This window comes from Oreochromis aureus, linkage group 15, assembly GCF_013358895.1.
Source record: "Oreochromis aureus strain Israel breed Guangdong linkage group 15, ZZ_aureus, whole genome shotgun sequence".
Taxonomy (NCBI): Eukaryota; Metazoa; Chordata; class Actinopteri; order Cichliformes; family Cichlidae; genus Oreochromis; species Oreochromis aureus.
The window spans coordinates 3771410-3786355 of record NC_052956.1 but is presented as its reverse complement, the minus strand read 5'-3'; the positions used below and the strand labels follow the sequence as shown (position 1 = coordinate 3786355).

General features: G+C 39.1%; 1 protein-coding gene across 1 annotated transcript; it reads left to right on the top strand.

Annotated features, from left to right (window-relative positions):
• Positions 1-195: 195 nt before the first annotated feature.
• Positions 196-13698, top strand: mut (methylmalonyl CoA mutase). Its single transcript, XM_031755106.2, has 13 exons — positions 196-306; positions 1373-1806; positions 1897-2264; positions 2353-2510; positions 4946-5117; positions 5286-5534; positions 5747-5858; positions 7237-7352; positions 8044-8159; positions 9209-9340; positions 9447-9594; positions 10988-11155; positions 11569-13698. The coding sequence occupies exons 2-13, from the start codon at positions 1410-1412 to the stop codon at positions 11695-11697; spliced, it is 2265 nt and encodes a 754-aa protein (XP_031610966.1). The 5' UTR covers positions 196-306; positions 1373-1409; the 3' UTR covers positions 11698-13698.
• The last annotated feature ends 1248 nt before the right edge of the window (positions 13699-14946 follow it).

Sequence of the window (14946 nt, the reverse complement as noted above, 5' to 3'; positions counted from 1 at the left end):
AAAAATATGTATCAATCCCATGAAGGTAACTGTATGTGCTAATTGTTTACTACAATTAAAACCACATCAATAGCTGAATAACTCAATAAAGCAAATGAAATATACACATATACTAACAACTGTTTGTGTCGCTCATCTCTACGACAGTCAAATATCTTTGCTGTAACATGTGTTTCCGGTGTAATAGGTCAAAGGGTACTGCAGTTGATTCTCGCAACCGATTGGCTGACTGTCTCTGTTGTCAAACTCCATTGGCTAGAGGCACACACGCCTGTCATCAGTCTGAACAAGAAAACAAACGACAAGGTCAGAATTCTGTTGTAATATCTCTGAAAATACTCACTGTTAAACACGCGAGGCACCAATATGCCTCATGTTGTATACCACGGTTTTGCTTTTACCTTTACGCCATTGCAAACGAGTGCAGCTCGGTAACGTTTTACGGCTAGCTGACTTAGCTTAGCAACGAGCCTAGTCTTTTTTTTTTTTCTTTTTTTTTTTGCATATTGCTCTCATATAAGTCTCTAGTTTTATTCCACCACAGCGACTTAAACACCGCGTGGTTTTGTAATTTGATAAAGTGTGATGTTGTCATGCATTTGTTCAGCTTGTTTCTTTACCACTATGCTAATAACTAGTTAGCATCTTCTCTTCTAATTTCTTATCACTTGTACGTTAAAATACGCCACGAAAGAGCAGGTGTCCCTCGCCTGTTACTTAACTTGATTTAGTCATATTGAAATGCATTTTAAAGGTCAACAAACCATAAAAACTTGATGTGCAGATAATTCAGTCAAATCTGATTCAATTTGCATAAAAGTTTGCAAACTTTGCACACATAAGATTTTAAAAGCTTCTCCCCTGGTAGCTATACCTCTACCAATAACTTTCAACCTAAAATATAAATGATCTTATAAATTACATTTTAGAACTGACTGCTATCTCTCTCTTGTAAATGTCTCTGCTGGTACCGAGGACCAAACCTAGCCGTGACCACAATACCTCGGTCTGCCCTGCAACCGTCCAACACGGCCCATCTCTGTAAACTTAACCACATCACTGCAGACTACCTAGCCTGCACTTATAATCTGCTATAAAGTTTGAGTACATGGATTTATTATCATTTAATTTGCTTTCAAAAACACTTTAGGATATGAAACAGGCAACTCTAGCAATGCATGCAAAATATCTTCCAAAGTAAATTAGAACATTGCATGTAAGCTTTAAATTTCTAGTTTATCAAGTGACACTTGCTGCTGTGTTTTGTATTAAACTGTCAAACAGATTTAATTAGTCATTAACTGGAAATTGCCAGATTGTTCCAACCTACTACAACTGCTGATTTGAGCAGCTTTTTCTCTTCTGCCTCCAGGTTTTTCCATGTGTGAGTGATTAAGCCAACAGTAAGCATGCTGACCGCACAGAGGGCATGTGCAGCAATGGCTGCCCGGCACCTGGTTAGAACTTCAGTCTCCTCATCCCTCACACACTGCTCTCTGATCCATACTTCAGTACCCTGTCAGGACCGTGCTGAGCTGCATTCTGAATGGGCCGGTCTGGCTAAGAAACAGCTGAAGGGGAAGAACCCAGAAGATCTGATCTGGCACACTCCCGAGGGGATTAACATCAAGCCCGTGTACACCAAAGCAGACTCAAAAGATGTTGTTGATGAGTTGCCAGGAGTGTTTCCTTACACTAGAGGGCCCTATCCCACCATGTACACATACAGACCTTGGACTATCAGGCAGTATGCTGGATTCAGCACTGTTGAGGAGAGCAATAAGTTCTATAAAGACAACATAAAGGGTAGGTTTTGTTGTGGTCTAAGTTTTTCACATTTCTGCCAGACTTGCGTTGAAATAATTATTACGCTACTCTTTGACCCTCTCGTTTCAGCTGGTCAGCAGGGTCTTTCTGTGGCCTTTGACCTCCCGACACACCGTGGTTATGACTCGGACAACCCCAGGGTCCACGGAGATGTGGGCATGGCTGGAGTGGCTATAGATACAGTTGAGGACATGAAGTTGCTCTTTGATGGAATCCCATTGGAGAAGATGTCTGTTTCAATGACTATGAATGGAGCAGTTATCCCTGTGTTGGCAATGTTTATTGTCACCGGAGAGGAGCAGGGCGTTCCAAAAGAGAAACTAACTGGCACGATTCAAAATGATATTTTGAAGGAATTTATGGTGCGCAACACCTATATTTTCCCCCCGGAACCTTCCATGCACGCCATTGCAGACATCTTTGCATATACCTCTAAGGTATGTACCAGCACAGGTTTAATGAAACCTTTTTTCTGGTGCTGTTGAACACAGTGTAACTGATTTACTACCACGGTCATGTTCACAGCACATGCCTAAGTTCAACTCCATATCCATCAGTGGCTACCATCTTCAGGAGGCTGGCGCTGATGCCATCTTGGAAGTAGCCTACACCATTGCTAACGGCCTGGAGTACTGCCGCACTGGACTGAAAGCAGGTTTAACCATAGATGAATTTGCTCCAAGGTAAAAGTTGACAAAATGTTTTAATAATAATGTTATTTAATAATAGTTTATATTTCTAATAAATCTATGCTATAACACGTCACAAATGCCTGCAGGATTGCTGCCAGTGATGGTCACAATATCAACAAATAACAGTTGTGATGTTGGTGAATGAATAAGACGCTCAGTAAATGTCCTTTTAGGAACAAAACGTACATTAATATTAATGCACAATGACAGTGATGAGCCACATTTAACCAGTAAACAAATGTTTTTTATATCAAACCATTAAATTACTGTGAATCACCATAAAAGCAAAGTCAGTTAACCATTAGTCGTTAACTGTTAACAAAAACAAACATGCAGTTATTGCGTGCTCATCATTTCTGCTGCAGTTTACCACCAAAAAAAAGAAAAAAAAATCAAGTTTTTCTTGGAATTGCACAAATTACATGTTTTTTGCTAACATGGGTTCAGTCATGTGAAAAATAACTACATCACATTCATTTGACAATACCAACAGAGGTGCCACATTAAAACCTTTAAATTTTAAAGTTATTTTTGTAAATTAAATTAGATAAAAAGTAAATAAAAAGTAGGTATTCCTCTATATTTAATACATTGTCAAATATATAGATTCAGTCACAGGGGTGCCAATGATTGGAACCTTATTTTTTGTAAAAGCTGTCTAAATATTTCACATCTGGAGTCCGGTGGTCTTTATATTTAAGGTTGTGGTGTCATTATGCCAGTACTGAAACAGCTCCAGTGGGCCTCCAGATAAGTTTGTTAGGTTACAAGAAATGTTTAGAAAAGGCTTAAAATATTTAAAATAAAGAATTCCACTGTGAGGAATCCATCTACTGGTGGTGCAGATTACCAGTGAACTGCTGCTCCAGCAAATTAAACCCAAGATCAGAGCAACAATTGGGGGGAAAAAAGGCTTCAAGACCAGTTTCATGACAGCGTCTGCACGATACATAAAGAAGGCAACTTTCCTCTGTGGTCTTTGTTCAGGTATATCTCATTTAATAATAGGCACCAATATATTAGATTGTCTAAATGTGTCCATTTAGAGCATTTAGCTCTATTTTCCAGAATTTATCCAAAATTCATGATAGTGTTCTCTCATGTATCTAGTATGAATCATATTTATGTGTGTTTTTAATTATAGACCCTCACAGTCCAGCAGTTTTTTTTCTGATGTAGAATAAAGGATGTGTGCTGAGCGCCATCACAACTTAAACATTTATGCTTGAAAAACATAAATAAAAAGTCTGGAGCTAACCTTGCGCCCTTCTTATTTCAGCATATTTTGCTAGAAAGATGGGAAATATGTGCAGCAGTTTATTGAAACATGTGCAAACATAAATGTTTGTGAGGTTAAAGCAGAATTCATACAGCTCTAACAAGCTTGTACTGGGAATGTTGTTTTTTGTGACAGGCTGCTGAGAACAAAGGGCCTAAAGAGACTATTAAAAATTGGTCCTTTTGTCTGTTATGTGTAGACTTAACACAGGTTCATCACTTGAGTTAGGTGCCTTTTTATGTTTGAATGATTCATAGGTTGGTGTTAAGCGGCTTAACAAACTAAAACATTCCTGTGAAAATGGTCAGGTATAAGCATTGGACTGAAAATACGTGAAAAAGCAACCAAATGTCCCAAATCTTCAGGAATCCTGGAGAACTATTGCTCAAAAACATTACAAAAAATGACAAGAAAGTTGCTCCTTGTAGGTAAAATACATATAAAAAGACTTTTGCTTGGAACTGTATTTTTTTTCTTGAGAAGACTAATCACTGTAGGGACCCTGTTTTGTGTAATTCCTATTAGAAGCGTATCTTTTTTTGACACAAATCTGGAATGGGAGGCGTTTGATGAACTGGCATGGAATGACCCAAATATGTGATGAAAAACCTTTCCGTGTCTTTACTGTAATTGCTACTTAGCAGCTGACATGCACGCTGATGCCAGGATATTTGCAGTGTGCCAAAATCAATTGAAATAGTAGCTTCGCCAATTTATTGCCGGGGCTGTGCTTTTCATAAATGTCAGACTGAGACAGATCAGGCAGTTGAAGAAGGTTGGATATAAAATTGTAATTATTCAGATCGTTATTGTTTGGCGTGGTCTGCAGTTGATTTTGGATGATGTACCCTCTTGATTTGGAAAGTGCTGGATAAGGATGGCAAATAACAGGAGGGGAAGAAAGGTTATGTCCCAAACAATGATCTGATTGATCTGATCTTTGGCTAATCAGTACCACATACCACTAGTGTATGTGACAGTTATTATCTGGCTGCTTAATGACATTTATATAATCCATAATAGAGCACCAAGGCCAAGCTCTTTTTCTTTTCTTTTTCTGTATAGAAAACACTAAATTCTACACTGGTGTGTCACTTGTAATTTTTATTAAACCTCTCCTTTGACATTTTTGTGTTTTTCTTTTCAGGCTGTCGTTCTTCTGGGGCATCGGGATGAATTTCTACATGGAAATTGCCAAGCTGAGGGCAGCCAGGAGGTTATGGGCTACGCTCATTAAAGAAAATTTCCAGCCCAAGAATGCCAAGTCTCTCCTCCTGCGCACACACTGCCAGACCTCAGGCTGGTCTCTCACTGAACAAGTAAGTGGGAATTGTTTTATTGAATGCGCTCACAGTACGAGGAGATAATTGGCCAACTTTAAGATCCAGAATTGTTGGATTTCGAAATCTGCAAATAAAGACAGAAATGTAAAAATCAAAATTGTAAATGAATTAATCATTACTAATGTGCCATGTGACCGCTCTCAGGATCCATACAACAATGTGATCCGCACGGTGATTGAAGCCATGGCCGCTGTGTTTGGGGGGACCCAGTCGCTGCACACCAACTCTTTCGATGAAGCTCTGGGCTTGCCCACCGTGAAAAGCGCTCGCATCGCCAGGAACACTCAGATCATCATCCAGGAGGAGTCGGGCATCCCCAAAGTTGCAGATCCTTGGGGAGGCTCGCACATGATGGAGGCTCTTACAGATGATGTCTATAACACTGCTTTGAAGGTTGGTCGCAGGGCCAAAGGCAGTAACCAGAGCAGTGAATTCATTATTGATTAACCCTTTCCTCCGATCCTTTTTTGACCCGAATCTTGTATTATGCAGGTTTTATTTGTCTCTTTGAAACTCCTTTACTCCAAGTGCTCTTGCTGTAGTTTAAATCAGCAACCCATAATCATAAAGAGATTGTTTTATAGCTGGTCTTTTGCTTTTTATAGTTTATTAAAGACATCGAAGAGATGGGAGGCATGGCCAAAGCTGTAGCCGAGGGAATTCCAAAGCTCCGTATTGAAGAATGTGCTGCTCGTAGACAGGCCCGCATTGACTCAGGTACTTCTTCATAAGGCCTTAAAGCCTCTCTTTCTTTAACCTCCCTCCTGACTTTAATTACTTAAAGCAGTCCTAACATTTAACCTGCCCTCTGCCTGTGGAACTGCGCTGCAGTGAAATGGATCATTTACATCCCAATTCAAAGAGGAAAAAAGGGACGTCGTTTTAATGTGAATACAGAAAGAAATGTTAGCAAATCTCTAAAACCCATATTTTATTCACAATAGAACATAGAAAACATCAAATGTTTCAACTGATTTTATATTTTATGAAGAGTGTTAGCTCATTTTAAAACATGTCTGAAAAAAAGTTGGGATGGTGGCAACAAAAGGCTGGAAAAGTAAGTGTCAGTCTAAAGAAACAGCTCGAGGAGCATTTTGTAACTATCTAGGTTAACTGGCAACATGTCACTAACATGATCGGGTATAAAAACAGCATCTTAGACAGGCAGACGTTCATCAATCTCCCAAAACTGACTAGATATTTTTAGAATAATTACATGATCTATGGTACGTAATATCATCAAATGATTCTGAGAATCTGGAGAAATCTCTGTGCGCTAGAGACAGGATGGAAATCAAGCCTGTGTGCCTGTGATGTAAAACAGACATGATTCTGTCACTCAGAAATCAGTGCAGCTCAGGAACACTTCCAGAAATCACTGACTCTGAATATTCTCTGAGCCACAGTGAGGGAAAGTGGAAAACTGGTGTGCGATTGAATCAACTGAAGCTTGAACTTCTTTTTGGAAAACACTGAGGCTGTGTCCTCTGTAATAAAAAGGAGAGGCACTAATTATTGGCAACTTGAAGATCTGAAAAGACGCCCCAAGTGTGGAAAGGTATAAAACAGGTTTTAGAGCAGCATATGCTCCGTCCAGATGTATTTCTTTTTCAGGGAAGGCCTTGCATATTTAAGCAAGATGATGCCAAACTGCATACACTGTCTTTCACAACTGTGTGACTTTGTGCTAAATTCATCAGTTGAAAACATTTGAAATATCATGAAACTAAAAAAATACAACAAAGAAGCCCCAGGACTGTGGAGCAGCTAGAATCCTCCATCAGAAATAAACAGGACAACAGTCCTGTCCAGCAGCTCGTCTCCTCCGTTTACACACTGTTGTTAAAAGAAGAGGGGATGCTACGCAGCAGTAAATATGTGTTGCTGCCATAACATTTAAAATGAGCTAATATTTTTATTAAATGCTGCAGTGTCGTGGTTTAAATGTATTTGAGGTTGTATATTTAAAGGGATAACCTTTCTCACCACGTGTGTCATAATGATCTTCATTTCTTCTCATCATCCCCCTAATAAGTTACCATTTACATACTTTGTGTCTGTCATTTATCCTCTGTCCTTCTCCTGAATGTTTCAGGCTCAGAAGTTATTGTTGGTGTGAACAAGTACCGTCTGGAGAAAGAGGAGACGGTGGAGGTCCTGGCCATAGATAACACTGCTGTGCGCCAGAAGCAGATTGAAAAACTGAACAAGGTCAGTAATACAGTTGACAGCTTGATGAATTGGCAGTATGACAAGTATAACATACAGCACCTTTCAAAGACACATGCGCTTTTTAATCAGCACAGGAGCTTTTTTTCTTTAAACAGGAAAAACGGTTTGCAGAGTTTGGGAAACATCAAGGCTTTCTAATCTTCTAATGTTTTTTTAATTTCTCAAATATTTCACTTTATTCACTTTTATTTACACAGTTCCAAAACAACAATGGTCATTCAAAACACTTTATAAGGTTAGCCCTTTAAAGCCTGAAACGTGAAATGTTAGGAATAAAAATCTATTTTCTTTTGAACATTGAGTGTTTATTGAACTTTCTCTCACATTAAGAAAAATATATATATTAATTTGTATTAAATATATTAATTTTTTTTCTTTGCAGTTACTGCTTAAAAACTTATTGTGCACTTTATTTAGACCCTACGGCTTTATTTAGGATACTTACACATTGTGAGACAATGAGTTATCTGCAAAATTTACTTTTCTACATATCATCCCAATTTGGTGACACAACCAAGTCATGAATATAAAAAAAAGAAATTGCATTCGATGTGGACATTTTATGCACACGAAAGTACCCAAACCTGATGTATAAGCAGTATAAACAAAAGCATGATGGATGAAAACATTTAAGTGCCATGTTTATATCACATTGCCTCCTTTTCTTTAGGTGAGGGAGAGCCGTGACCCTGAGAAAGCCAAGAAGTGTCTGGCTGCCATTGAGGAGTGTGCCCAAACCAGGGAGGGCAACCTTTTAGCTCTGGCTGTGGAGGCATCAAGAGCCAGGTCAAAACTGACTCAGAAAAGCTCTTTTGATCAGTCTTATGTCTGCGTGAATGCTGCTTCAAAACCTCAGTCAGGCTGCAGTTTTATTCTGGTCTGTTAATCAGTCTAAATTGTTTCTTAATCAGTGCCTTCAAATGAGCACAGTGACCTTTTCCAGCACTAGATAACTAGATAATGCACCCTCCCCCTTTTATTATATCCTGTGTGAATGTATTAATCACTACGCTGTAATCCACTGTGTGCTTTTTCTTCAAGGGGTTTTTGTTTTTGGGTAACTTTTAGCACCGGTTTTCATTTTCCTTTCATACCCAAAACTGTTATGTGACAAACCAAATCATGAGGAATAGAAGATTAAAAGGCGTAAAACACAGAATATAATCGATATATAATGTCATCGCTACACACCAGCACACCTGCAGCCTGTTTATGTGCTTCAGCTTCTACAATACCAGGGTCTGCCTGGTGTGTTCTGATGATCTGCAGCAGGTTATTTAATAGTCATTAGTTACTCTGATATTGGGTTAAGAAGCCGGTCACATGTGAAATTAAACGTTATTATTACATTATTGACCTTACTCTCTGGTCTTATGTGAGAATGTAATTATGAACTGTGTAACACTTGGGTGCAATACTATGTGAAGAGTACATGTGCTAATTGCATCTCATTTCCTTGGAGGCAGGGGGATAGCCTGACTGGGAACACTTCATATCTGGTTATCTGTGCAAAACCATTTAAATTCCTTCCAATATAATATTCTGGGTTATTTCATAAACACAAGTGCCTCGCTAATTTACATTTCAACAGCTGATTTAAAATTAGCAGTAAAATTACGTATCTGTTGCTTTTTTATTACCCTCTGCGGATCAGTGATGTCCTGAGAAATTGCACTACAGTGGGTATTTCTGCCATAATTCATAATGAGCATACAATGATAAAATTTGTAATGCTATGATTAAAAAAACAGGTATTAGTGTATTGAGTGTGGATATCTTAAAATAGTACTTAATGATTATTTATCACTCGAATCTGAATCTGCTCTTTTCTGCAGATGCTCTGTTGGTGAGATAACCGAAGCCATGAAGAAGGTGTTTGGTGAACACAAGGCCAGCACCAGGATGGTGAGCGGGGCTTACCGCACTGAGTTCGGAGAGCATGAAGAGATCACTCTGGCCAACAACAGGTAGAAAATAATAACAATTTATTTCATGACCTTTATAATTTATATGCTAGACACTTGATTTGCTGATTCAGGTAAAATTCTTTCCCCCCCCCTAAAAAAAACAAAGAGTTGCAGAGTTCAAGAGGCTTGAGGGGAGGAATCCTCGATTGCTGGTGGCAAAGATGGGGCAGGATGGTCACGACAGAGGTGCCAAAGTTATCGCTACGGGGTTTGCAGACCTGGGCTTTGACGTAGACATCGGACCACTGTTTCAGGTGAATGTTGTACCAAGGAATTAGGACGTTTTACTGCCTGTAATGACCTCAATCTAATATATATATATATCATAATTGTTTCGTTTTGTTCATTTGTTTCGGCACCAGGACCGTGTTATTGTTGGTGCTTACTGAAGCTGTCACATTCGAGTGGAAGAGAAGCGTTATTAATATATATACAATACAAAAACTGTAGGCTCAGGAGCTCTGAGCTGCAGCAGGCTATGGCGATTGGGTGTCTGCACTAAGTTCGGCATCGATATGGTGCTCCTTGGGGAGAAAGGTTTTGCTCTCTATATAATGCTCTGTAATGTGAGGAACTGCTAGTACTGACGAGCTACATCAAGAAATGGTGGCAAACCCCATAAAGACTCCATACTACCTTAGCTTTAAGTGAATTTCAGATGCATATATAAGCTGAAAACATGCTGTTGGCGGTTGTCATAACTTTTTAAAAATGAATGACATGCCGCTGAAGTCACACAGACGCAATCGCCGCATCTTTGTTAGACAGTCTGAGTTCAAAAGTTCAGACAACCTAAAGGTGCTTATTTAAGCTTCGCCAGATGATCTCATGGTCTGTGTGCATTTTGAATTGGGTGAGCCCCACAGCTAATTATGTCGCACTTTGTTGGCACGAGTTCGCACCACTGATCACAGGGCTTGGTGTTAAGCTCAGCTGGTGGTGGTAAGTAAAGCGTGGCGTTAAACTGCTGTTATTTTTAGCCCAGCTCATAGAAAAGACAGAGGGAACTCAATGAAGTATTACGCTGTTTCTGAAAAAGCTGGAAAGATTAATCAAAACAACATATCAAATATTGAAACTAAGAGATGAGACTGTGAAATAGGATTCAGAAAACACACATTAAAAACTGTTGGGAGTGACTTCACATTATAATGTTTTACACAGTTGCCTAACAACCAAGAGATCCCCGCTTAGATGGTGGGAGGAGACATAAATCTCTCTGGGGTTTTGTCAGGAAGGGCAGCGTAAAAAAGTTAAGAGAAATGTATAATGGAAAAATAAATGTAGTAATGTGTTTGATTGTAAAACGAGGACCCAGAGAGGTCAAGTCTTTTAGAAGTAATGATGGGAAGAGACTCTTTACCCCTCTGTGAAAGACTGTGTAGGCACAGTCAACAAATAAAAAATAACATTTCTAGATGGAAAAGCGATCCTTTGGAGGTTCCATTGTTATTAAAATGTGACACATGAAAACAAAAAGACACATTAAGTGATCTTTGGACCTTTTGGCAGTTCTACATTTTAAAAAATGACATTTTTACAATACAGTAGCAGCATTACTGTTGCATTCATGTTTATTTTCCTCGACTCCTGCCCACCTCACTCTGAGTTGTTTGTGTTTTCCGCTTCTTTCTTTCTCCCAAACAGACCCCCCGGGAGGTGGCCCAGCAGGCGGTCGATGCAGACGTTCACTGTGTCGGGGTCAGCACGCTGGCAGCAGGACACAAGACCCTGGTGCCAGAGCTCATCAAGGAACTCCACAAGCTCAACAGGCCAGATATACTTGTCATCTGTGGAGGTGTCATCCCTCCCCAGGTAACACACAAAGTCTGTGCATGATTTCCTTTGGGTAATTAAAGCATTACCAGAGGATTTTATCTCCTAATGCGCCTTTTTTTAGAGCCTGAAATGTAAGTCTAAGATTGTAGGTTTGAAATTAACAGATAGGTGAAAAACACAAGCTATAAATGCTCGAGTATCTTTCTTTCCATCCTTTCTTGTTTGATTAATATTTGCTGAACACTTAAATACTTTTACCTTTCAAGGATTATAGAAGTTGTGGTAATTATTGACAATATCCGTCCCACTCCAGATAATAAAAGTTGAATTACTATTTAGCTATTTGTTTTTTAAGAGTGCATCGCCTTTTTAAAGATTAAAACATTTACCAACATCCCACACCTGAACACCGTGAATCTAAACCGTGTGCCGCCTCTGTTTGAATGCAGGACTACGAGTTCTTGTACCAGAGTGGCGTATGCGCCATCTTTGGCCCAGGAACCAGGATCCCACAGGCTGCAGTGGAGGTTATTGACAACATTGAAAAGAGCCTGGAAAAGAATCGACAAGCCATGTGAAAGCAAACTACTAAAAGTGAACTGCTTGTTCAAGCATCTGTACAGGATCAGTCTGACTGGTAGCACGAGGACGTAAAAGAAAAAGCAAGACTAATTGTTACGTTTAGTTTTTTGTGTGTTCATTAACAGCACTCAAAATGAACAATGTAACGTCAGACAAACCTCCTCAGTAGGATTTGAATGATGTTTGTTAATGATTTCATCCTTTGCATCATACCTGTGTGTGATTTGTATTGATTTCTTAATCAGTTTGATTATATTACATCTGAAATTTCAGAAAATTCCAGAGTGTAAAAGAAAGCACTTATCATACACTGCATTATTCCAATCAGGATTATGATGTGACAGAAATTTGCCTCTTTTTTTTTTTTTAACAATCCAAGATAAAACACTTGGAAACACCACAAACCTGCTTTGAATGTATTTTTTGAAATGTCTCCGTGTAATTTAATAACTTAGCAGAGTGTGATTAGTGCCAGTGTGGTGGACATGGATCAAAACAATCCGCTTATGAAACTTTATCCCTGCCTCTTATTTTCATGGATATGATTGTCGTGTAAGTGGCCTTCTGTCGCTCTGATCTCGACTCTTTGCATCAATCATAAATTTGTTCCGAGGATAAAACCCCGTCACAGCAGTCAGAGTTTATGAAACTGTTAGAGAATAGTATTTTTCTGATTGTGACTCTGAATTCAGTTTACTGGTCTTTAGTCAAAATAAATACTGTGAACTTTGGAAATGTATAAGCTGAAGCACGTACTTGTTGTAAAAGGACAAAAGATGACAATTTAAGTGAAGTGACATAGTTGCAGGTGCATAATGGGCTGGTCTGAGTATCTTAGGAACTACTGATTTACTGGGATTTCCACACACAACCATCTGTAGACTTTATAGAGAATGATCTGAAAAAGAGAAAAATATCCAGTGAGCAACAGCAGAGTTAAAAGGCCTTGGTGATGTCAGAGCTTAGAGGAAAGTGGCCTGCTTGAGCTGATAAGAAGGTAACAAATAAGAAGTAACTTATATGAACTCTTGTTACAACCAAGGTAGGCAGAAGAGCTTCTCTAAATGCACAGTGCAGAGTAGGGTTTGCATGGGCTCATCAAAATTGATGAAGATTGAGACTCATCAGACATGGAAGAATTTTTATAATTTCTGCCCTGACATTTGATTGGGAGGGTCAGAATCTGATTGGGAGGGTCAGAATCTGGCATAAACATGAAAGCAGGACTCCGTCCTTCCTGGATGCAGACTCCTGGTGGTGGTTTGATGGTTTGGGAGACATTTTTGGGCAGCTCTTTGTACCAAGTGAACATTGACATCACAGCCTGAGTATTTTTGTTTTGAACGTCCATTCCTTCATGACCACCGTGCAACCATTTATTAATGTCACTTAAGCTCAGATCGTTGGAAACTGGTTTCTTAACACACGCCACTTGATGATGAGTTCACTGTACTCAAATGGCACAGTCACCAGATCTCAATCCACCTTTGGGATTTGGTGGAGCATATGGTTACATTGTAACCTTGGTTCTCTGAGTGAGAGCCTCCAGCGCTCTCCAGCTTGTGATAGACTGGTAATAATGGATATAGATTATGGACTGCTTCTTACATAGCGCCTTTCTGCTCTATCTGATCCCATTCACACAAACACTTTCTGCTATGCTTTGAGCGTTCCATCTAACATTCACACACATTCATACTCTAATGGATGCATGGGAAAGCAGCTTAGTGTTAGTATCTTGACCAAGCATATTTGGCATGCAGATCGAAAAACCAACCTTCCAATTAGTAGATGGCCTGCTCTACCTCCTGAGCTACAGCCACCCCACGTGAAATTCACATCATGGATGTGCAGCTGACAAATCTGTAACAACTGTGTGATTCTGTTGTGTCAATATGGAGCAAAATCTCTGAGGAATGTTTTCAGCAACTTGTTGAATCTGTGCCACAAACAATTAAGGTAATTCTCTGTACTTAATAAAGTGTCCAGTGGGTGTACTTTATGCTGCATTGTGAATCACAGGGCTTGTATAGAGGTTAACACTTCTTCCTGTGAAAGTTGGGTGACCCTACATCACCCTGCCACTTGGGTGGATAAGAACTGAGGGTATAAGATGTCTGAAAAGCCCCTCGCTTGGATTTCTATAAGATCATATGATGAAGTCACCCTAGCTGCACAAATGAGAAACACCAGTTTACATTCTGCTCTCAAGATGACCTCGAATTGAATCAAGGCATATCTGAAATGCATACTAAGAGGAAAGAAATACATGTATATGAAATGCATGCAAATTCACACCCTTCTGCCTTTAATGGATTTATACGTCAGCTGGCTTTGGCGACCTTTATTCCCCCGATTTTAAAACGAGATTAAGAAAACATAGACTTAAATGTCAGTCTTAAAAAACCTCCTCCTCACCATTAAAAACAGGCTGTTGCTCTTTTATTATTCGTGTTGGAGTTCAAATGTGTGATTGTGTAACACTTTAGCACCGTGAATTCATTTTCCAAGACTTTAATCCATTCATTAAGTGTTTATTTTCAAACATGCGCAATCCCTTATATACATAAATATGTTCAGTGTTCAGAAGAACTACATTCACAAATCACGATCGTCAACAGTAGTTACAAGTTGCAAGAAATAAAAAAGTCTACTTGCCACACACAACAAAATTAAAACACTCCAATATCAAAGGCAAAGGGAGTTAACATCAGCAGAAGATTCAGTTCATACCACCTTTGATGTCGATGTCTCAACACTAAATCGAACCTTTCAAAGCCGAAGCCTTGCTGCAAATGAGGCTCTGTTACAACACACTTGTATTAGAGAAGTGTTTTGAAAATGTAATGCACTTCACATTCTGGCTCCACATTTAAAAACAAGGATGCAGACTATGACTAAAAGCAGCCAGTGTTCATGACATGACTTTGACTGAAAACGAATGAAAGCAAAGCCACGTGTGTTCTGTTTCATTACACTGATTTCAGGCATACACATTCTTAATCAAGAATGAGCTCTTTCAGATGCTGTCAAACAAAAGGACATCCCAATACAGATATTTACCAGCACACATGGCCACACACTGTTAGCATTAAAGCTACGAAAATAAACATAAAGAAAGAATAACATAAATGAGGAAATTATAGTTTAAAAAACAAAATGGGGAGATTTTAAAGAAGAATCACGTTCAGACCTGAAGTGACAGAAAAAAAAAAAGAAAATTCTACGTCTGTAATATTCATTTC

Excerpts from the sequence above, each read along its gene's own strand:
- mut (XM_031755106.2), top strand. The coding sequence starts at position 1,410 with ATGCTGACCGCACAGAGGGCATGTGCAGCAATGGCTGCCCGGCACCTG. Across the intron at positions 7,353-8,043 it reads AGATTGAAAAACTGAACAAG|GTGAGGGAGAGCCGTGACCC; the intron begins GTCAGTAATACA and ends CCTTTTCTTTAG. Across the intron at positions 8,160-9,208 it reads GTGGAGGCATCAAGAGCCAG|ATGCTCTGTTGGTGAGATAA; the intron begins GTCAAAACTGAC and ends TCTTTTCTGCAG.